Source organism: Manacus candei, unplaced genomic scaffold (assembly GCF_025592945.1).
Source record: "Manacus candei isolate 608988 ecotype Guabito, Panama unplaced genomic scaffold, ASM2559294v1 h1tg000018l, whole genome shotgun sequence".
In the NCBI taxonomy this organism is placed as follows: Eukaryota; Metazoa; Chordata; class Aves; order Passeriformes; family Pipridae; genus Manacus; species Manacus candei.
The window spans coordinates 22,383,760-22,405,779 of NW_026138066.1; the positions used below are offsets into that span (position 1 = coordinate 22,383,760).

The 22,020-nt window shown below is 40.9% G+C and overlaps 1 protein-coding gene across 1 annotated transcript in view; it reads right to left on the reverse strand.

The window, feature by feature from the left end:
- Nucleotides 1-19,347, reverse strand: part of DERA (deoxyribose-phosphate aldolase) — a 50,988-nt gene extending 31,641 nt beyond the window's left edge. Inside the window, exons 1-5 of the mRNA XM_051784477.1 lie at nt 19,237-19,347; nt 9,649-9,746; nt 6,092-6,239; nt 5,321-5,416; nt 3,315-3,449 (exon numbers count right to left, since the gene is read on the reverse strand). Coding sequence (XP_051640437.1) covers nt 3,315-3,449; nt 5,321-5,416; nt 6,092-6,239; nt 9,649-9,746; nt 19,237-19,267 — 508 coding nt within the window. The 5' untranslated portion in view covers nt 19,268-19,347. The remainder of the gene's footprint in view (nt 1-3,314; nt 3,450-5,320; nt 5,417-6,091; nt 6,240-9,648; nt 9,747-19,236) is intronic.
- Between the last annotated feature and the right edge of the window lie 2,673 nt (nt 19,348-22,020).

Genomic DNA, 22,020 nt, shown 5'->3' on the forward strand with positions numbered 1-22,020 from the left:
CTGCACAGTTAGAAACATTAAATCCAGCTATAATGTTTCTGAACAACATGGGGTCTTTTCCAAGTCTCTAGAGCAGAGAGTGTATTTTCTCTGCGCTGTTTACAAAGCATGTAGCACAAAATGGGATATCAATCCCTGAACAAAGCCTCTAAACTCACAGCTGAATAATTATTAACAGAATTGAAAAGTAGTTTTCATGAGGTTATATCTAATGTAGTTCATGGATGCAGCCACACTCAAACCTGTTACAGTATAGCTGTTTTTTTCCCCTTTTCTAATAGGAAAAATCAATTGACTTAGAGCAGATGATGGATTAACAATACTGTTACAGCCACTGACAGTGTATTATGTCCAGGTGTTTCCTAAAATCTGTGGAATTAGAAGTAACACTACAGCACCCCAGACAACTTCAGAAGGTACAGCAAATCCAACATATTGATAAGAGGGAAAAAAAAGAATAATAAAAAAATCCAGTTTCTTTCAAAAATGTTTTGGTCAATTTGATTACTCCTTACATAAAGACTCCACATTCTATGCCTAAAGGAAGTATCTAAGTTGAGATTTTTAAGTTTAATCCATACTTTGTCAAGTGACACAAGATAATGGTTGAGTAAACCACTTTAAAGTAGTACTGGTTTAAAAGCTACAAGGTTGTAAAAGGTACGTAAATTCATAAACTTAGATCTCATTTCATGTTATTTTCTAACGTAATTTAGCTGTCCAATGAAGCTGCTTTCATATTCAGCAATATTAGAAAGATCTTAACAATTACTTCACAAAGATGTAGAAAATACCATCTGAGTATGAAGCTCAAAAAGAGCTTCAGCAGTATTCAAAAACTGCTTTAAAATAACTTGACATAATTGGACATACACTGAAATATTTAATAACCAAACAAGACTTTCAAGAGAATCACAAAGCAACACTATTCTATCACGGTGACCCCAATTATTGCTCAGGCTAGAAGAAAAGCTACAAATGAACAGTGAGATGAAGCACTCTACCACACACATTTTTGTCAATAACTTCTGAAGTTGTGAAGACTGGAAGCACGAGAAAATACCCATAAAAACATATTATTAGAGTTATAAGCATAAGCAGAGGTTCTGTTGAACACAAGCACGGTTATAGCACTAGACTTCTCAATTTTATGTAATATAGGAATTCAGCCTAAAAAGACTTCTTCATCCCTCCTTCTAGATTTCTTAGAAGTACTTTATACATGTTGAGTATCATATCTAATCATTAGATAGAGGTGAAAACCTGCATGTTCACACAGATAACATACATCTCTTAAAAGCTAAACAGGTAGTCAGAAGACTAGATTTTCACCGAAATACTGAGATCACCTAATGAGGTTTGGTGTTTTTCTTCTGGATGGGAAGGTCAGATACTGTAATTTTTCAACTTGTGGCATCATTATCTGGATGGCAACTAAATTCTCTTCCTGAGGTAGCTTTTTTCAAAGACCATGTAAATGTGTGTCACAAATAGATTCACACCGATGAACAAACTTAGAGAAAACATTTGGAAATAATTTGAATTCTGCTCCCAGGTGAAAAAAAATATACAAGCAGCTGCCAAAATCAGGATGGCTTTCAACCTTATCATGACTTCAGCTCTGGATAAAAGAATATGCATACCAAACTAGAAGTTTACTTATTTAGTAAACTGACAGCTTTATATCACATCCATCATTGCCATGTCTGTGTACTCCTACCCTGCCTGTGACCACAAAAACCAATTCATCTCCCACGTAGAAAAACCTAACAATGTATGTCCAGTTCATTTCAGTCAACAACACAAACTCTCTCTCTGAATCTAGCCCTGTATTCCTCCTCTGAGTTCTCCTTCATGTAATCCCAGGCAACAGACCCTCAAGCCTGCACATGCCTTTTGAGTACTAAATATCTGATCTCTGCTCTGTGCAACTTGCACTTAACAGTGGTTTGTACCATGAAATCCGAAGCATGATAACCACAGTCACGTCAGAAATTGCTGCAAGACAGGTTTCTTCAGACATAATTGCAATTCTGCTCAACTCCAGCTTAGTGGTCTTTTTTGAGTCTTAGTGACAGATCACTGTCCAGCTCACTTTGTACCCAAAGAACACTAATATGTGTTCTCAGCAGACTGCAGCTCCTGGAGGGGTATCTGCTTTGTAGACCACAGTGAAGACCCTAACAAAGATACAGCACAGTCTTGCTACCAGCTGGTAAAGGTCTTGGTCCATCATGTTGCCTTATTTAAAACCTCTCAATCATCCAGTCCCCATGTTCTGGCAATTTCTGAGGCCATACCTGAATTTACAAATAGCCACTCTGAAAGAAACAAACGTCTGCAGCAATGCACATCCTCCAGAAGTCAAAACCTTTGTAAAGCTGCATAGATTTAAGAGCAGAAGGATGAAGATGGTAAATACTGTAAAAGAGGTCAAAAGATCACAGCAAATGAAACCAGGATATCAGCCCTGAAGACACAGATGCAGAAACATGGATTTTTTTGGTTCAATTCTGACTGCTAATTGAAGGAAGGCCAAAATCAGAAAACATGATCTATTAGCAAGATGACTGTATTTCCTTAACTAAACTCAGGTACCAGGGGTCCCTTATGAAGTCGTCCAACCAACTAGGATATTATGGCACTGCATTATACAACTAAATGGAAAATTCATTCCAAGACAATGATGTGTTTACCTTCACGTGGAGATTAGTTATAGGAGCACTGTCAGCACTTAAGGCAAACCATTCACAGTACATTAAGGAGGCAATTAGAGCAAAAACCATCTTCAGCATTATTGTTCTTACTAATTAGTAGTAGTCTACAGACACCAGAACATCAATAATAATATGAAGAGTCAATTTGTACCCTCAATTTTCAGGAGAAAGAAAACAACTAAAATACATGTTTTTGTCAAGAATTGAAACATGTATATTTAACAAGGTATCATCTACATTAACAGCCCCTTGGGCTTTCTACAAAACTGTTCAAATAATTAAGCTTTCACTTGCTATTTTTTTTAACTCTTTACAGAAAATCCTCTAAAGGCACAGAAGGAATAGACCTGAATTTTAAAAGCACATTCCGCATGTCCAGCCTGACACGATTTTCAACAGCATTCTTTTAAAAAAAATGCAACCCTCTGTCAAGAATTAGTTAAATAGGTTTTATTCAGCTCAGAGCCCCAGATTATCAGTGACTATTGGGGGAGGGACCATTTTCTTCAAGGACTGATGTGGTGATTTGGGGAAGACACAAAGACAGCATGTGCATATAGAGAGGTTTAGGGTCCTTGCCAAAGGGTGGGGACTCACCTTCCCACTGGCCAGTCAGCACCAGACTCCTGCTAATGACAATGTCAATCTCTCTGGCACCATATTCCACAGCCAGCTTTATTTCAGCCAGTTTGGTTTCTAGAGGAGTTTGTCCAGATGGAAACCCAGCAGCCACTAGCGTGAAAGAGGATGCAGGCAGAGGGAAGAAATGTTTTAGAAATGCTTTAAAGTTTTATAAATTAACCATAAGATTGCATATACCTCTAATACACCAAAAAGTTTGAAAGTGATTCTTTTTTTTATCCCTACCATGATTCAAAAAAATCTAAAGGCACTTCATCCTACCCCCTCTTCACTCACAAGAAGCATTAGCTCTACCCTCAAAATCCAGTGTCCAGCAAGACACTAAGTGCATCTTGTGAAAAGATCTTTCACGTCTTAAATTTTTTCCAGAGCAGCCTACATAAAAAGCAAAATATCTATTGCCTCCAGCAGAACTAAGCAAACAAGAAGTGAACTCAGATATGAAGCAATACATACATTTTTAATTCTCTCCCAATTCTTTTAGGCAGTATCTCAAGTTAAATCATAGTAATATCGTTTAACAGCTAAACCACGATACAGCAAAAATTGCTTTCAATGAGATCTACTTAGGATTATGTTTATGATGTTTAAGTACAAAACCCAAAGGTAATTTTGGAAATGGAAAAAACAATGGCTTTTTCAGAGATTGTCTTTCTCTGACATATAAATGCATTTAGTATGTATTTTTCCCACACACAAAGAAACAACAAAAAAAATTCTCCAGAAAACATGGGTCTTACCATTAAACACCCAATCTAACTTCAAAGTTAGCCCCTGCTTTGAGCAAGAGGTGGGACCAGGTGGCATCCAGAGCTCCCTTCCAACCTGCATAATTCTTTGATTCTACTTCTGGCTTATTGTGGATTCAGGACTTGTCTCTCCTGTGTGGCGACTGGAGAAGAGCTGGCACTGTGAGAGAGTTGTATGTAAAGGCTCTGAACCTGCAGGCTGCCCAGCAGGCAACAGCCCTCAGCTCTGCACAGATTTAGGATGAGCTGGTTTGGGCTGGGATAGAGTTATCCTCACGGGAGCTGGTAGGGGTTGTGTTTTGGATTTGTTCTGGAAACAGTGTTGGTAATACAAGGATGTTTTGGCTGCTGCTGGGGAAGGGCTTGCACAGAGTCAAGGTCTTTTCTGCCTCTCACCCTACCCCACCAGCGAGTGGGCTGGGGGTGCACAAAAAAACTGGGAGGAGACACAGGCAGGACAGCAGACCCCAGCTGCCCAAAGGGATATGCATTCCACATGGCATCATATCCAGCATATAAATCAGGGTTAAATTTGGTTGGGGGCTACTGCTCGTGGTGAGCAACTGTTTTACATTTGTGTCACTTGTCTCACTTGTGTTTTCTTGCTCTTTTTTTTTTTGTTATTATTTTCCTTTTCATTGCATTTATTACCATTAGTATTATTAATTATATTTTATTTGAATTATGAAACTGTTCTTATCTGAACCCAGAGATTTTCTCACTTTTACCCTTCCAATTCTCCTTCCCTTCCCATCCTGGGAGGGGGGGTGTGAGCAAGCAGCTCTGTTGCTCAGTTGCTGGCTACGGTTAAACTTGAGATAGGATTACACTTAAAAGCCAAACAACTGATAGAGAAAATAAACTTTATATTAGAACTTCTATTATTATCATCTTCATCTACTTAGTGTACACTGATACTTGTCCAGCATACTATCTCAATTTCTTCTATTCAGGCGAGGAAAACACTTGATATATTTTAAAGACCTTTTTGAAGAGCTTCCAGCAAAACAGACCTGGCATTCCTGATAAGCTTGAAGTTGAAAGAAAACAAAAGATTAGACCAGAAGAAAATCCTCCCCTCCATTCCTATCCTTCCACCTGTTACCTTTTCACCTTACTCCCTTGACACAGAAGCAAGCCCAAACTTCTGGATTTTTCCACATATTTTATAACATCAAAATATTTAACTGTATATTTTTGAATAAAGCTTACCTGAAGCTACTGGTATGTTACAACCAGCAGCCTTTAGGGCCTTAACAGCATCGGTGACTCTTGCAGGATATACACAAACTGCTCCAACAGTAATTCCTGCAAAAGCCACAGTTCACTTTTTCAGACACAGAATTCTGCCTTCTCCAGTGCACTCCACATTATGAGCACATGTGCACTGTTCTCATCTCCCACTTCTGCATTCTCACAAGGGTCCTAAGCACCTGCACCAGGGATGTTTGTTCTATTGCTCAAATGGTTCAGGTAATTCTCCCTATTGTTTCCTCCCTCGTGTTCCTTCACCTGACCCTCGGAGTGAGTCTACATCAGCAGGAGTTAGAACTCCAAGATATTTATCGACAGATTCACAGTTTAATGCCAACAGGTATGGTTAAGACATGCTTAATCAGCAAATTACTGCAAGACAAACTGTTCTTACTTGTTGAGCCAGACTGAGGCCAGCAGCGACTGAGCAGTCTTTATGTTAATGCAGTCCTACTGCATTTCTAATTAAAATGCTATCCTCTAAAAGTCTCAGATAACTGACCTCATATTTAATACTTCCACTGTGTGAAGAGACCATAAATCCAAATTTAAAAAAGAGAACAATCTTTGATACTTTATGTATATGGCTTAAACCAGAGGCCTGGTTCCCCTTTGGTTCTACACCATACGACTTTAATCAGTGGACCAAAGCCATCTCTGAAAACTGAAAAATAATGAGGAAATGCAGACATTTTCTTGACAAAATACATACAACAAAAGCTCCCATACCCTTATCGTGCATGTCCAAGGCTTTGAGCAGATCCTCTCTGATAGGATGCTTTGCTTTAAAACACAGTCTTTGAACATTTGAAGGAGTGTCATCGCCTGAAAGAGTGGTGAGGTCTATGCAGGTGACAGCTTTCAGCAGCCAAGCAGCCTACAAAGGGAGCAAAACAAGGAATACAGTATTTCCACTTAAACTTCCAAAGCCAAACTGACTCAGAAGATGCAGGAATTGGAAGCCTGGTGCTCACTCTGACAATGAGGAAACGCAGAGGATAAGATAGAGGATATACAAATAATGGCTTCTGATAGACAGGGTTGGCAGATATTTATTCATGTCTTGAGCAGTATCTAATGATACAGAGAAGATTTGGAATCAAAAGCCCACTCTCAGAACCAAAGGATCAGATTCCAATTTTTGGTGCAAAAGCGAACTACCAAATGGGGCTCTGTAAGAATCAGACATTTTTATCCAGAACAAAAAAAAAAGCATCTTGTTTCTGTAAGATAAAAACCCCCTATGTGAGATACCTCACTGCCATAATATGCCTTGTGCTACACAGTATGTCTGTATCTTTTAAGGGTTGTGTGCACAAGAAATTATACACATGCTTCAAGAGAAGCACAGGTTTGCAATCGATGGCACACAGAGCAGTTTACACATCAGCAATTTGCACACTTGCATGCTTATCCTGCTGTGAGAGTGAAATGTGGAATTGGGGGGGTTAAGAACCCCACCTTCTTCAAACTTAGGGTCTAGACTCCAGGTGTTTCCACTTTCTTTTGTGTGAATCAGGAATAAAAACCAATTCTGTAATTATTTGGTGCAAAGTTAAAAATCAAAAGCAAGAGCTAAGTGACAAGGCTAAAGCACTCTATATGAAAATGCTACAGAATTTTAAAATACTTATTAATCAAAGAATGGAACAGAAGCACAATTAAAAATTTTATGAGCTTTTTTGCTGAACAAAAGTTGAGTTTAACAGATTATTTTGAAATATCCATTGAAGGTCTTCCAGCAAATGCTCATTTACAGTGATGGCTTCACTAAAAGCTGACATCTCTTTCTGGGCACTTGTACAAGGGGAGAGTTTGCAACAGCAAAGTCCATAAAGCCCCTATTTGATTGCTCTGCTCTGTGACACGATTTGTCAGTGCAGGCAGCTAAGCTTGTTTCTGCATGAAGGTATTACCCTGCAAATCTTCCATGGCTGGCCTGCCTACAAAACTTTCACACTTTGCTGATGGGAGTCTCCTTTCGGCACCTGCAGCAAATGTGACACTGAAACCTGCTTTGGGGTGACTCAACAGAGTAATGAACCATCACTGGCCTCTGTCAGTCTAAGCTTGACTGCTTTCTAACTGATTTCTCCTTTCACCCTCTAATACTTCAAAGGGGTTTTTCACTTTAAATGGTTTTGTGTTTCTTCTACTTGGATTTTTTTATCCTTTGTTCCAGGGAATTTTTGTCTCATCTCTTATGACATGAATCATAAACTGATCAAGACAGATGTAGTCAGGGAGTTCCAATAACTTTGGGGTTTATTTAAAGGGTTTTCCAAATGTGTATTTTGGGAAATGGGCTGCAGAATTCGAATCAGTGATGATCCTTACATTCAAACACACAATGGTTCAAAATCATCTCTGAAATGACAGTGTTCAAATACAGGAGAGATGCTTCCGACATTCTTCAAAGTAAAACCTTGCTGAAGTACCAATGCTTCTACACAGGAGGGTGGAGAAGTGTTAGTAACAAACATTTGTCCTCCAGCTGTGTTGTGGGAGTGACACTAAATCCCTTTCTTCCAAATGATTCTTTGTAATGAAAGCCTGTGGCTCTCTCTGTTAGTTATACAGTGTGGTCAAATATAAGTGTGGTCAAATCAGACTTTCTTTTTACATTACTTCACCTGCAGTATCTAAGGATAGCCAAGATTATGATTTTCTCAATTTTCTCCCTGACACTATTTCCCAACTCAGAACCACTGGACTTGGTTACTTTTTGGTAACTTTTTATGCACAAGAAACTTTTAAGAAATGCTGAGCTGCTGTCTAACTTTCCTCAGTTTATGTCCATTTTTTTTATTTAATCATAACACACAAAGCACAAACTTTCAGGACGGAAAAACAGGCAGGAAGATTTTTTTTCTATCACCTCCCAGTAGGATCTTACAGCTACATCAAATTACCCCCAAACTGTCATCCCCAAGATCTGTGCTCGTTGTGAACACAGCTCCAGCCACTCCAGAATGGTTGCACAACACGCTTGGGTTCAGGATGTCGACTATTTTGAGCAATTTTTTTCAAGAATTAAATGTAATTGAATGATTCTTGTTTTTTTCTATTATGTCCCACTGTTAAGACTGATCCTTTGCTGACTCCTTCCTCCTGCTTCCAGGTTTTCAGTTACTGCTGCACACAAACCACTTGTTTAGTGAGCAGTGGGGAGGAATCCCATGAATCTTCTCGCACAACAGCTGTTTGGGGAATGAAGAATCAGTCTGTCTTTTGGACACCAGCTACAACCCAGTGGCTGGGAGCTCACTGGGAGCTCCAGCTCTGCTGCACAGCATTTCTCAGACCTCGCCCTGCCAAACCACTCAGAGCATCATCCTGCAGCCAGTTCTGCTTGCCATTCCCCTTCTCAGCACTTCCCATCCTGCCACTGAGGGGGCAGAAGCCAGCACGTGGCTGTGCCTCCCCTGTCCTGCACTGCAGAACACATCAGCTTATGCTGCTGACTGAGTGGCTCTGTGTAATGTATAAACTGGAGAAACCAAAATGCACACCAGGTTAGTATCTGTCAATTGTGCCAGGAGGGCAGCAACCAGCAGAGGTTGAGGGTAACTGCCAAGACACTCTAAACGTGTGTTCAATGAATTCAAGTTCAATCAATTCAGCCCTTAAGAGAAGTTCATTTGCACCACTGGCTCTAGTGATGCTTTACAAGAACTTATTTTATAGTAAGCTGGAAAATAACCCACCATTTACCTTATCTCCCACCATTTACCTTATCTCAGCAGTTGAAAAGTCAGTCCCCCTAATATTAGTGGGTTCCCTCCCCCCTCTAAACGCCACAGCCAGTCAGTATTTTTTTTTTCAATTTTAGGTAAAAACTAGTTAAGCAATGAAATCACACACGTTGGGAATGTTTAAGTAAAGAAAAATCATCCAGGTAGGTCAAACTTGACAGGGACCACGATCGTATCTTACAGTTTTAAAATTAAAAAAAATAAGATGGCAGCATGCAGAGAAGTCTGTCTGGGAAATAGAATAAATGTGGTGGGATAGTAATATACAATTTAATCCACTCATGAATAAAGATGACTTAAATCCATTTGCGGTTTTGCCACTCATGAGTTATAAGGTTTTTAACTTGTTTGGATAAATGCGTCACCTTATTCCATCCCATCATCATCAAATACAAATTATTAAAATAAGACATGGACAAGCACGTCTTTTAAGTTTACATGTATCTTGAAAAAAATTCAATATTACAGCCTGGAGAGGGAGAGCGACTGCTTTAAAAATACAGGAACAGAATGCATAAGAAGAGCACTTACTTGCCAATTACCTTTCAAAGTTTTCCATTTTTTAATTTGTTCTGCATGCCTCACAACTGCAGGTCGATTCACATACACTTTTGAGATCCAGCCAGGTTCTGGGAGGAAAAACAACAAAAAAAAAGTCTTATCTATTTCTGTGTTCTTATAATGTATGGTGTGGTACTTTAGAAGAAAGTTGTAGCTTGGTTTGGAACCTCTGAAGAGCATGTTGTGCTTTCATGTCCTTTTAGGGACTTGTGTACTTACCACCAGTCCAAAATAGCATTAACTTCTGTTAGAGTATGATCTGTGAACTGGATGTTTCACACAGCACGTTTTGTTTGCCATTACAACTGAATTAACTTAGTGCTGATGAGAGACATCGTGTTGCCAGTCCTGGACTAAGTACATGTAGCATGGAAAAAACCCCACCCACAAAACAGCCTTCTGCCTTTGCTTGCTGATTTAGTTCTTAATTCTGAATAAATAGTAACACTTATTCAGCCCTTTGCTTGTCTGCTGGGTCCCAGGACACAACAGCATTTTTTGTGTGCGTGAACCTTTCTTTACAGAAGCTGGACCCCACACGCTCAAAAAAACCCCCTGAACAAACTCAGGCATAACAAAGCATTTAGGTTGTTACTGTCTGGAGCTAATGCTACTGAATTTGCTACTAGGGCCTGATTAACTGCAGGTTTCCAAAAGTACTGAATTCTGGGCAACACCCCCTTCTGGAAGCAGCCCTAGAAGTGCTCACCTTGCCAAGTACCTGGGAGGACTCAGGGCAACATCTTCAACATGTGAATTCCTTCAGGTGCCCACTGAAGGGAGACAACTCACCAATGAGACAACTCATCAATGAGGTTCAGTATCCATGAACAATAACCCAAAGAGAAGCAGATGCTCAACATACTGTCTAAAACTGAAGAACCATGTACTGGACTCGGCTTAATGAAGGCTAACAAAGGGTAACTGACTGAAAAAGGAGAACTGAGGGTTTCAGGCTCTTGAATCTTTAAATTTTTGCTTAGTGTGATAAACCAAAAGTGTAAATTTTTAATATTAATATACACAAACTGCTCATGGGAGTACACGGGAAAAAGAAATCGGAATATCTTTAAAATCTCTCATATCCCAAAACACAAATATTTTTTCTAAATACTAATCATAGAAGCATTCCATCAAAATACTCTGAAAACAACATCAACAATCATTAACCACCAATCATCAGCAAATCACCCCCATCAATCATCAAATATCATCATCAGTTGAGGTCAGAATAGGGACATGGACATAGATACCAGGAGATAATAATTCTGGGTGACTGACTTTATTAAGGGCATGTTATCTCTATGAATCTTCTTTACCACTGCATTAAATTTGCATTTCCCTCGAGCATATTGATTTAAAAAAAGGTTTAAAACTGAAAAAAAAAAAAAAAAAAGCTGATAGCCAAAATCACTAATTTGGTACAGAAATCTTACCCTTGATAGCTTTAATAGCCAAAAAAAAGTAGAAAACTAATATAACTAGGCAAAGTATGTGTAAATAAAAGCTCATTTTCCTAGACTTACAAAAAGCCGCAGAGAAACCAATTTAGGGTAAAGATGACTCACTGGAAATGCAGAATAAGACCATTAATAGCTAAATAAAATCTTGTTCTGAGCACAGTGAGCTACTGTGCTACCACTTTCCTATTACTACATGCAAGATATTAATGAGTGGTGTCTACAAGGTCAAAATGTTGGCTAAAAGCAGAAAAAGTAAATCAATGACGGAACTTCAAAGGAATCCTAAAGAATTTATGGATTTCTTTAGGATTTAGCATCAGACCCACTGCATAGCAACAAGGAAAAGGAGTGGTTTGCAGCTTTGCAAACCAGGTGAACAACAAACTCTTTGTTGCCTCCCTGTGTTTTCAAAGCTACAGGCTGATCCATTCTGCCCCAAAAGCAGGAAGCTCAGCTGACATGTGCAAAGCAGGTGAGAAAAGCTATTGCTACAAAAGCTATGGCTGGAATTTTCCTCCTTTTTGCCTATCAATAAATGCAAACTATACAGGCAGCTGAAACACAGACTAGCAAAACCTCTGCATCCCCTGCAGTTGCCTTAAGCTTGAAGTTCCTGCAGTGCCCATACACCACTTCCCATGGGGCCACTACAGGGAATACTGACAAAGTCCATGAGGGAGGAAAACACAACTAAGAAACCAACAAAATAAATAAATAAATAAATAAATGCATACATACATACATAAATAAATGAATACATACATAAAAGTAGGAAACACAAACTCTGTGTTATGATTCTCCTGCTATGTGCCAAGTACTTAGGTAGTATCATTTAATCATAATACCATTTATTGTTATAGCTTTGGAGCCCTACTTGGGTGCACAGTAACCTTTTGGCCCCTTGGGAAAATGTGATAAAATCAAAGAAAAAAGTTTAGATGAAGAAAATCAGCTTCTCATTCTCTAATAAGGATCCTTTCAGTTAGCCTATTCTTTCTACATTACTAAAGACAACCAATAAATACAACTAACAATTAATTTATAAAAAAATCCAGCCTTCTGTAGAAGAGTTTGGGAGAATTTGAAGACAGTGTCCAGTCTGCTGCACAGGGAAAATTCAAGTTTGAGATGAAAATTTAAATGAAAGAACATAAATCTCCCCCATGAGGTTAATTCTGCATTAGTCATTATTTGCAGAGGATTCAGGATTCATCACGTGCTGGATTGGGTAGAAACACACATAGAGGTGTTGTATCTATCCCACCTGACTTTTGAGCTACTCAGAAGGTCTGAGGAATCTTTTCAGGACACAGAGCACTGCACACTAGATTACCTTAAAGAAAAAAGTATTATGACATTTGGAGAAAGGGAAAAAAGAAAGGAAAAAAAAAGAAAAAGGTAAACTCATAACTAGTGGAAGAAAAGATGTGGAAGAAGTGTGGAAGTGCAATAAGTTACTACTTTTGCTTTGACCAGAGTCACCTGTGAAAATTACCAAATATCAGCTGATCAGCAATAGCTGACCAAATGTTCTTTGCAAATATGATGAAATTCATGGGCTTAAGCCCCTTTCACTGTGTAACACATTTTACCTTCTGTGTTCAGTAAGTCAAGGCTAGCCACGAAGGTAGCTCAGTAATGTCTAATATCTAATTTTGGTGCCTGAGACACAAGTTTCCTTGAAAGATCATAGAATTTGGACCTCCAAGTATTTTTCTGAATGTGGGATCTCTAACCACTCTGCACAGCAAAGGCAGAAAAGTTAAAAAAAAAAATTAAATAATTTTACAAAATCAGAACTCCATCCTTTTTGTACAGCCTAATGCGAGACAGTATGTGGCCTACTACAGGAAATAAAATGGTGTCATAAAAATTGCACAGCACAAGGAAGGACAAAGGTTCTGGTAATATGCAGCAGCAGATGGAGACTTCCATCTAACACAGACCTTTTATTCAAGCCCATTTCTACATTAATTAAAGCAATGGGCAAGTGAAAACAAATATGTCTCAGTGTAATCGTCTCAAAATAGACTTTCAAAGTTTGCCATGTGAGGTCTCATCAAATCCTTAGATGTAAGTATCTCTATTCAGCAAAACCAATCACAATTCCAGCAATTTTTTTTCCCATTAAAAATCAGAATAAAACCATTATTTGAAATAGAACTGACTGCCTTTGGATTCTTGCCCTCCCTCACTCCCCCAAGCTTTATGATTTAGTATCTGGCTAAGGAAAACTATATTTAATTAGGCTCATTAACCTTGCAGTGTGAACACGTCTTTTTTTTTTTTTAAATAAGTCATCTGCTAGTCATCTGCACAGTCATGTGGCTTCAGGGATAAAAGTAATTAAAGCAGTTACACTACAGCTAATTAGCCAATATTCTGTAATTACTCTTCAAGTTTACTTTTTTCTCTGAAGACATTTGAAGAAATCATATTCAATTTCTTAGCAGGAAATTCATCTCCTCTCTTTGAAGAACACGAACCCAAAAATACCAAGCATTTCCTCGGAAAACAATAAACAAGACCACTTCATTAGGATAATTACATAAATATCTAAGGTACCTAACACATTCTTCATAAAACCAACTAAGCTTTCCAAAAGCTTTAAAAAAAAATGTGTCGATGGCATCCCTTCAGATGGTGAAACAGAAAGCTCAAAAATGCCTGAGGCAGTAGTTTCACAAGCATTTTAAGGCAGCACTGTCCCCAAAAGAAGCTGCATCCCAACTGATTATTTCCTTCTCTGTGCCAGAAACAGCATGTGTGCTCCTGCTCTTACCATGAAGACACGATAAAACGAGTAAGGGAAGTGATGAAAGCTGTTATTTCTGGAGAAGTGAGTGAAACTGCGTCCTGAGCCTGCAGTGGGAAACGAGGTAATTCAGCTGGACACAGGCTGACCCCAGCTGGCCATGCAGAGCTGAGCAAAGCCACTGAAGAGAGAGAAAAGGCTTCAGGATCAGGTCTTGTTACAGTTGCCTTACCATGTAAGCTTTTTAGAGGTTTGGGGGTTATTCAGTTTCGTGGAGGCAGAAGCTTTAATTATTTTTCCATAGTGACACTTGCTGTGGACCAACAGGTCCCTATTTTTGGATGTTTTTTTCTTTATATGAAAGAAGTTCAGCCTCAAAGTCACCTGCATTCAGATACTCGATGCAGGACATGAAAGCACAAGCCCTGAGCTAGAAATCAGCTCTACTATCTTGTGACATTAGTGAAATCACACAGTGGTGTGATTTCCAGAGCACTTTGAAAAACACTGACAAGTCTTTCCTCAGAAAGAAAGCTGCAGATATAGGGGCCTGGTCTCCTGCAGATCCAAGTTCCCTGTTGTTCCTTCTCTTCTTCCCTGGCTTGAGACCTCTCCTCACTCCAATAACTCAGCTGTCCTGACATAGTCCCTACAACCATGGACTAAGGCAGGATGTTGTTACTTGCATAAAGCCCAAACAAACAACTTGCAATGAAAAATCACGTGAATGCTGATCTGTGCCTGCCTTTCTCTCAACAGAGGGACTAATTTGGTCACTCCACCCAGTGCCTTACTTATTTCAGAGACATCTACCTGTCCTTCAAATTTGACTAAAATTATCCAGCAGATTCAAAAGGTGTTAGAAAGGAACAGTGAAGAACCAGAGCCACAGTACAGGCTAAAACCAGCTATTAATATATTAGAACAGAATTATGCTGTCTTGAAAGGGATGCAACACTTCATTATCTAAATGCCACTTACCAACAGGCTAGCTCTCACATGTAAATGGCTCAGAAATACCAACTATAATTAAAAATATCAATTGAAACATAACGAATGTATGCTACAGACCCTTCAATTAGAGGGTCTGAGCAACACAGATAGATTTTGGGTTTTTTAGATCCAAGAACATTGCAAAACAACAGTCACTCATTGCTCAGAATACACAGACATACATGTATATACACATATACACAGACATATATATACATATAGAGGTAAAAAAACATATAGAATAACTTGAGCTGGAAGGTTTCTGAAGGTCACTTGTCCAAACTCCTGTGCAATGCAGCATCAGCACTGAGCTCAGGCTGCTGAGGGCTTTGCTCAATGAGGTTTTGAGAGTCCCCAAAGATGCAGCCTGCACAGCCTCTCTGGGCAACCTGTGCCACCATTGGACTCTTCTGTATGAAAAAGTTTTTCCTTATATCCAGTATGAACTTCTCTGGCTGCTGTCTTACTTCATCTCATCAAGCAATGCTGTGAAGAGCACAGCTCTGCCTTCTAGTACACTCCCTGCAGGGATGAGCTGGCAGCTGTCAGGACCCCCAAAAGCCATTGCTTCCCCAGGCTGAACCCACCCAGCTCCATCAGCATTTCCTCACAGGGCAAGTGCTCCAGCCCTGGACCCACTGTGGTGTCCCTTTGCTGAAGTTGTGACAGGTCATCAATCTCTTTTTCCTATTATGAAGCAAGAAAACTGGACAGAGTCTTCCAGGGATGCTCTAACAAGTGCTGGGCAGAAGGGACAGTCCCTCTCTCCCCATGAACTACTGTCCATGTCCCCACTGGAACATCCCAGGAGGCCCCGTGTGGTTGCTGGGACTTGTCCTTCCAGGGGCAGGGCTCTGTCTCTGGGCCTGCTGGACATCTGTTGACCCATTTTCCCCAGCCAGTTTGGGTCCCTCTAAACAATCTGGCTAATTCAGTCTCATTTGCAAACTTCATGCAAACTTTTTGCAAACAAGCCACTGCCCCTTCAAAGTCACTGAAAAGAATGTTAAACAGGCCAAGTCCCAGGCTAGATGCCTGTAATGCCCTGCTTGGTACCAGCCCCAAAGCAGAGTATTGACCATCATCTTCTCAGCCCAACCATCAGACCAGGTTTTCAACTATTTCAGTATCTGTTCATCCAAATGTCTCAACTTGGATACATTTTACTGCAAGACAGTGTAAAAAGCCTTGCTGACGTAGAATTAAATGACATCCACTGCTCTCCCCTTGTCAACATATCCAGTCATTTTACTATGGAAGGCAATTAGGTTGGTCGGGCCATTTACCCTTTTACCAGAATAACAAATGATAAATACAGTAGACAACACTGCCTGGTTTTAAACTTTCTATTTTGCCATTTTCTGCCTCTAATCAAGGTTACTAAAGGTCTTTCTCCACGACTTCTGAAGTCGTTCCATCAAAATTGCACCTGCAGGGAACAGAAAACCCATATGTCTGCATCCCCAAACCAAAGAAGTATGGTACTAGCTTACACATATAAATCAGATACTCGTTGACATCTTTCACTATTTTGTTGTGAAGTGGCATTAAAAAGTGGCATCTGATACCTTTCTGAAATATGACAAAACATGAGACGTCTGGTCTATTATAACCGAGCAACCTTGTGAGCAGAGCAGGAAAGGCCTTTCAGGCCCTGCAGGCATCGTGGTGAACCCAAGTACACAAGAATGACTCCATAAACAGTCCCTGTGGAATGAAAAACTTGTAAAATTCTTTATCTGGCTTCTTTTCATGACTTTGTGATGGCAAATGTATCAGTGTATTAGGCTAGTGACCCTCTGACTGTGCACATCAGTGTCTTCATCTGTGGAACACATACCTGTTCTTTATCCCAAGCAAACACCTTCTTCTACAAATGCACAGTGATGGGAAGGAGGGAAGGATTTAAGGGCTTTTACAAAAATATATTTATTTTACAAAAAAAAAAAAAAAAAAAAACCACATGGAAAAGCACTGCATTCCATGATTTCTGAAGAGCTTGGCTTGTTGATAAACAAATAGATGCTTTCTGACAGCAGGATCAGAAATTTACTGCTTAAATAATGACATGTAGCAAGCACAGAAATAGACACAGAAAAGGACTCATATAATATATTTTTAAGTAAAATATATTTTACCACTAGATGTCCCTGTTAGAAAACTATAATCCTACAAAATGCTGTGTGAGACACAGGCCAAATCACTTGAATTACTGTTAAAGCTGCTGCCACAAGTTTGAAAAACCTTCAAAAACTGAAGTGCCTAAATCACAGAAGCAGTTATTTATTAGTTATTTATTAGCAGTGGGTATTGTTAGCAACCACGAAAGATAAAGGTAAGGGTTTAACACACTCTTTTTGAATACTGCTACCAGCTAGGGTACAGCATTAAGTAGGATATGTTAAGTGCTGTATTAAGAATATTGCTGTATTTCAGATGTGTATTTAGCAGGAGAGTAAATGGCAGGGAGATTCAGTTCTACCTTTAAAGCAGCTGCTAGAAGCTGCCACTTAAATGTGGTCACCACACCATTCCCCTACTAACACCTGTCCCAAGCATCCAACTCAGCTCATTTTGACCACAACTGGTTTAAATAAAGATCACTGGGAAGGGATGGCAACAAGTATCTGCTGATAATCTGAGGGCAGTGGCCTTTCCAGGTAAATCAGCTGCAGCTGGAAGAGGCCACATGGTGCAGCCCTGAAGATATCCATCACTGTGCTCTCTGTTGATAATCTTGGGCATTACTTGACTCTGACTCTTAGGCAGGGAAGGGCTACTTAACAGGAGAAGACAGTGTTATAGAAAGTATTTGGAATATACTCAAAGATTATTTTACTGGGTGCAAAAAAACAGTGATTATGTTGTGCTGGTCAGCTGCACATTGAACACTTTTCCCTTGACTGTGGCTGCACAGCAAGATCCAGCCAACTGTTAGTGAGGTTGCCCATCTATTCCAATAATTTCCCACTGGACAGCAGGATCTTCCTTGAGTGTATGCCTCTTGGAGGATGACTGCTTGATAAGAATGAACTGGCTTCACATTCAAGTTTCTGAACTCCCCACACATACCAACAATTAATTGTAAGACTGAGTTCACAGTAAGAAAAAGCATGCCACACACCTAGTTTAAAATAACTGGAGTGTATTTGCAAACTTTCATGCTAGCTTGTTTTCCTAACAGACACACAAGTTTTGTCACTATGTCATTAACATGTTTGTTTCAGCAAACAGATGCTGTTCAGGTGGCTACGGCTCAAACTCACCCCCCCTACAAAGAGCCCACAAACAAGCACATCAAAGAGCAATTAGACAGCTCACTTCTAGGAGCTGCAACACGTCCATGATTTCAGTGAATGAAAACGCAGTCAACTCTCACTTGTCCACAAGTTAATAATTTAAACTGCATGTTAATTCTGTAAAAATGCCTGTGCTTGTTCTCGTGATGCGCAGCCACATGACACCCCGTGCAGCACGGCCTCCTGAACTCTGCTCGCACTCACAGATATCCCTGTCCCACACCAGCTTTGCTTCCCATCTGCCGTGATGCCACCCCTGTATCTCCTCCACTTAACTGTCCGCTTACTCACGCTGACCGAATTATCACACCTTAAAGGCAGACTGTAGGAAGGCTCATCCCTTCAATTCATTCCACTGCTGCAGCTGGGTTTTGCTGGGTGGAGAAGTGAGAAAGCTGTAGCTCTTTTTCTTTTCCCGGCAACGAGCAGAAGAGAAATTCTCCTAATTGCTCCAGAGAAACCCTTTTTTGGCTGCCCTCTGCTTCACCTGAGGCAGAGCCAACTTTCGGGCTTGGAGACCACCCGGAAAATCCCTTTCACTCCTCAGAGAGCAAGCAACAAGGAGAATGATAAGAATAGGTGAAGTCTCAGATTTGCAAATATGAATCCAACTAATTGAGTGTTTTGAATCCCTTGGGAAGAAGGAGAGTAGGGAGGATTACTCCGTGAGAACCAGCAAGGTGTGTGAGAGAGGAGCAAGTCCAGCTTTGTGACAGGACTGGGGGCTGTGGAGCCCCTACAACCTGTCACCTGCTCGGAACCCTTCCAGCCAAAGTCCCGTGTGACACAGGGAAACCTCCACTTGTGTTCAACCTCCAGTAACAAAGGGAAAACCAGCCTCCTGCCGGCCTCCCGGTTACGTGCCACCGGAATACCTTAGAAGACCTACAGGACCCGTAGCTCTGTTTTGTTTTTTTCAGACAGACAAGGCTGTGCAGCAGCCCGGTCCTACACACCGAGGTGGGCCGGCGCCTCCAGGCTCCCCCTCGCCCGCCCGCCCGCCCGCGGCTGCCGCCGGGAGCCCGCAGCTCCCCCCGGCAGCCCTTACCCAGCTCGGTGCCCGGGTTCCGCCCCGCCATGGTTCTCCGCCGCCGACCCGGGCAGGGCGGGCAGAGCTCGGCCCCGCCCCGCGGGCAGGAAGCGGCGGCGGGTCCGGCCCGGCCTTGGGTGTTCTTCGCCACCGCCACGTGGGCGCCGAGCCCGGAGCGCTGCGCTCACCCAGCGAGCAGCCTCCCCAGGGCGACAGCACGGCCCTTCGGCAGCGGGAGCTCCGGGGACATGCCTTTATGGATACATGGATATGCCATTCCCTTAGCGATACATAACGCCGAACATCCACTGGTCAGATTATGTGACCAATACATCTGTTCTAGAGCAAGCAGCAGTCACAAGTATTGAGGCCATGGTGATGAGAACACAGCTGTGCTGGGCAGGGCACGTCTCCAGGATGAAGGACCAACCACTGCCTCCCTAAGATCTTGCTCTATGGTGAACTTGCCACCGGCTGCCGCAAGAGAGGAGCCCCAAAGAGAAGATACAAGGACTCTGAAACAACATCTCAGCCTTGGCCACATTGATCACCATAACTGGTCTACTCTGACCTCCAATCGGGAGGTCTGGAGACACACCATCTATAATGCAGCTGTCTCCTTTGAGAACACACACAGGGTCACTCTCGAGGAGAAAAGACAACGCAGAAAGAATCATGTCTTGTGGAATGTACCATCTAAGGAGTCTTTCTGCTGTGCCTTTTGCAGTCGGATATGTCTATCTCGTATTGGCCTCATTAGCCACCAGCGTGCTTGTAATAAATGTGGATAGAGCCTTCCTTAATCTTCGTTAGCGAAGCCCAGCCATGACATGACATGACGCCGAACCTGCCCGTTTCGGTGGCCACGAGCCAAGCCACTTTCCAGTTCCTTCATGTGGAATCTTCAGGGAAGAGCTAGTGCCACACATACGCGTGGGCTCTATGAACTTGACCTGTAAAACTCAGGTACTGTCACTACTCACCTGTAGTGACACCTGCAAAAATGGAAGTCCGATAACAAAGCCACCGACAACTTCTTGGCTTTAATTTTTTTTTTTCCCCAGAGCTATAAGGACACAAACTAGCACGAAAAAGAAGTATTAAACATTGTTAATCATAGAATCATAGAAGCAGCCAGGTTGGAAAAGACCTCTGAGATCATCAAGTCCAACCCTTGATCCACTTGATCCGTGGTTACCATGGCACTAAGTGGCACATCCAGGCTGATTTTAAAAACCTCCAGGGACAGAGAATCCAGCCCTTCCCTGGGCAGCCCGTTCCAGTGCCTGATTACCCTCTCTGTAAAGAATTTCTTCCTAATGTCCAACCTAAACCTCCCCTGGCAGAGCTTAAGACCATGCCCTAATACTCTCATTTACGTGAAACTTCTTCCAGCTTCAGCCCTACTTGCTCAGTGCTAACAAAGAAACCACAAACAACAGGATCAGCTAAAGCAGCAGAGGGTCACAGCTCTGAAAACCGAGGACACTTTTTCTGCGTTTCCCCTACCAAAACTACACGTGTGCTTTGAGAAGCAACTCTTCAAAGACAGTAGTCACTCTACAAGGAATATATACCATTTGCACTGTGTACTTTAGAATACATTAAAACAGTGCAGAAGTTACAAGCTTTCATGTACTTTGGTTGCTTTGGGGTTCTTTTAATTTCTTGCAGTGTTTTGGTGGCAATTATTAGATATTAGGTCTGTCTCAGTATAGCTCTGTTTCATTTTGATTTCTTGTTTTAAACACATCCTTCAACTTGTAGAAGGAAGTTTCTAGGCTGAAGCACTAGACTGGGAGCCCTCAAAAGCCTCAGTGGAATTAATAAGGCAGAGACAATTAGCTGTAAATCAGAGGGTTGGAAGTTGCTAGTTTTTAAAATAAAATTCAGATAATCACAAAACTAATTTTGGAACAGAGTCTGTGAAATAATGCACCCTTAACACCTCTGATGCACTAAGAAACCATAATTTACAGTATCACTTTGTGCTTTGTTCTTATTTCCTCCCCACCCAACAGGTGAAGCTGGAAGGGACCTCTGTCAACCACCCCTCTCCAAGCAGGTCCAGGTACAGGAGGCTCCCTAGGGCCATGTCCAGTTGTGTTTTCAATATCTTCAGGAATGGAGACTTCACAGCCTCTGCCAGTGTTTGACTGGCCCTCACAAGTATTTTCTTATGTTCAGGTAGAACTGCCCATGTTTCAATTTATGTTCAAAGGTTAAGCTTCAGTTTTCTTAGATGACAGCACTACTGTACTCTTGGGAAAAAAATCCAAAAGGACAAGGATGAATATTAAAATGTAAAAAGGTGTGTGAATAAATATACCTCTGTATAATTTTCTCTTTTTCCATACAGAGTACATTATGTAAAACTTTCAGCATAACATTAAAGGAAATGACAAGTGGAAGAACAGCAATTATTTTCTTTAATGAAGAAAATATGATTTGTAACCTTGAAAGAGTAACTTTTTTATCCAGTCTGGATGACTAAACCCAAGCTTTATACAGATTCGCAGCCAACTTCTGAGATTTTCATGTACAACCAAATATTTCAGGCAGCACATTTAATTTAGGAGTTTTCGCTGTTTTTCATTTTAGAGACTCACGTTTACATTCAAACTTTAAAGAATAAAAAAAAGACACAAAGCTTACAGATCAAAGAACTTGCCACCCTCTGTACCAACACTAAAACATTCTTTTGCTTTCCCTCTGTATAGTACAAAACCAAGATGCTAGAAAGGATTACGTGATTAATTTGGTTGCTTTTCCATTTCACGAACCCAATGCTCAACAGTGACG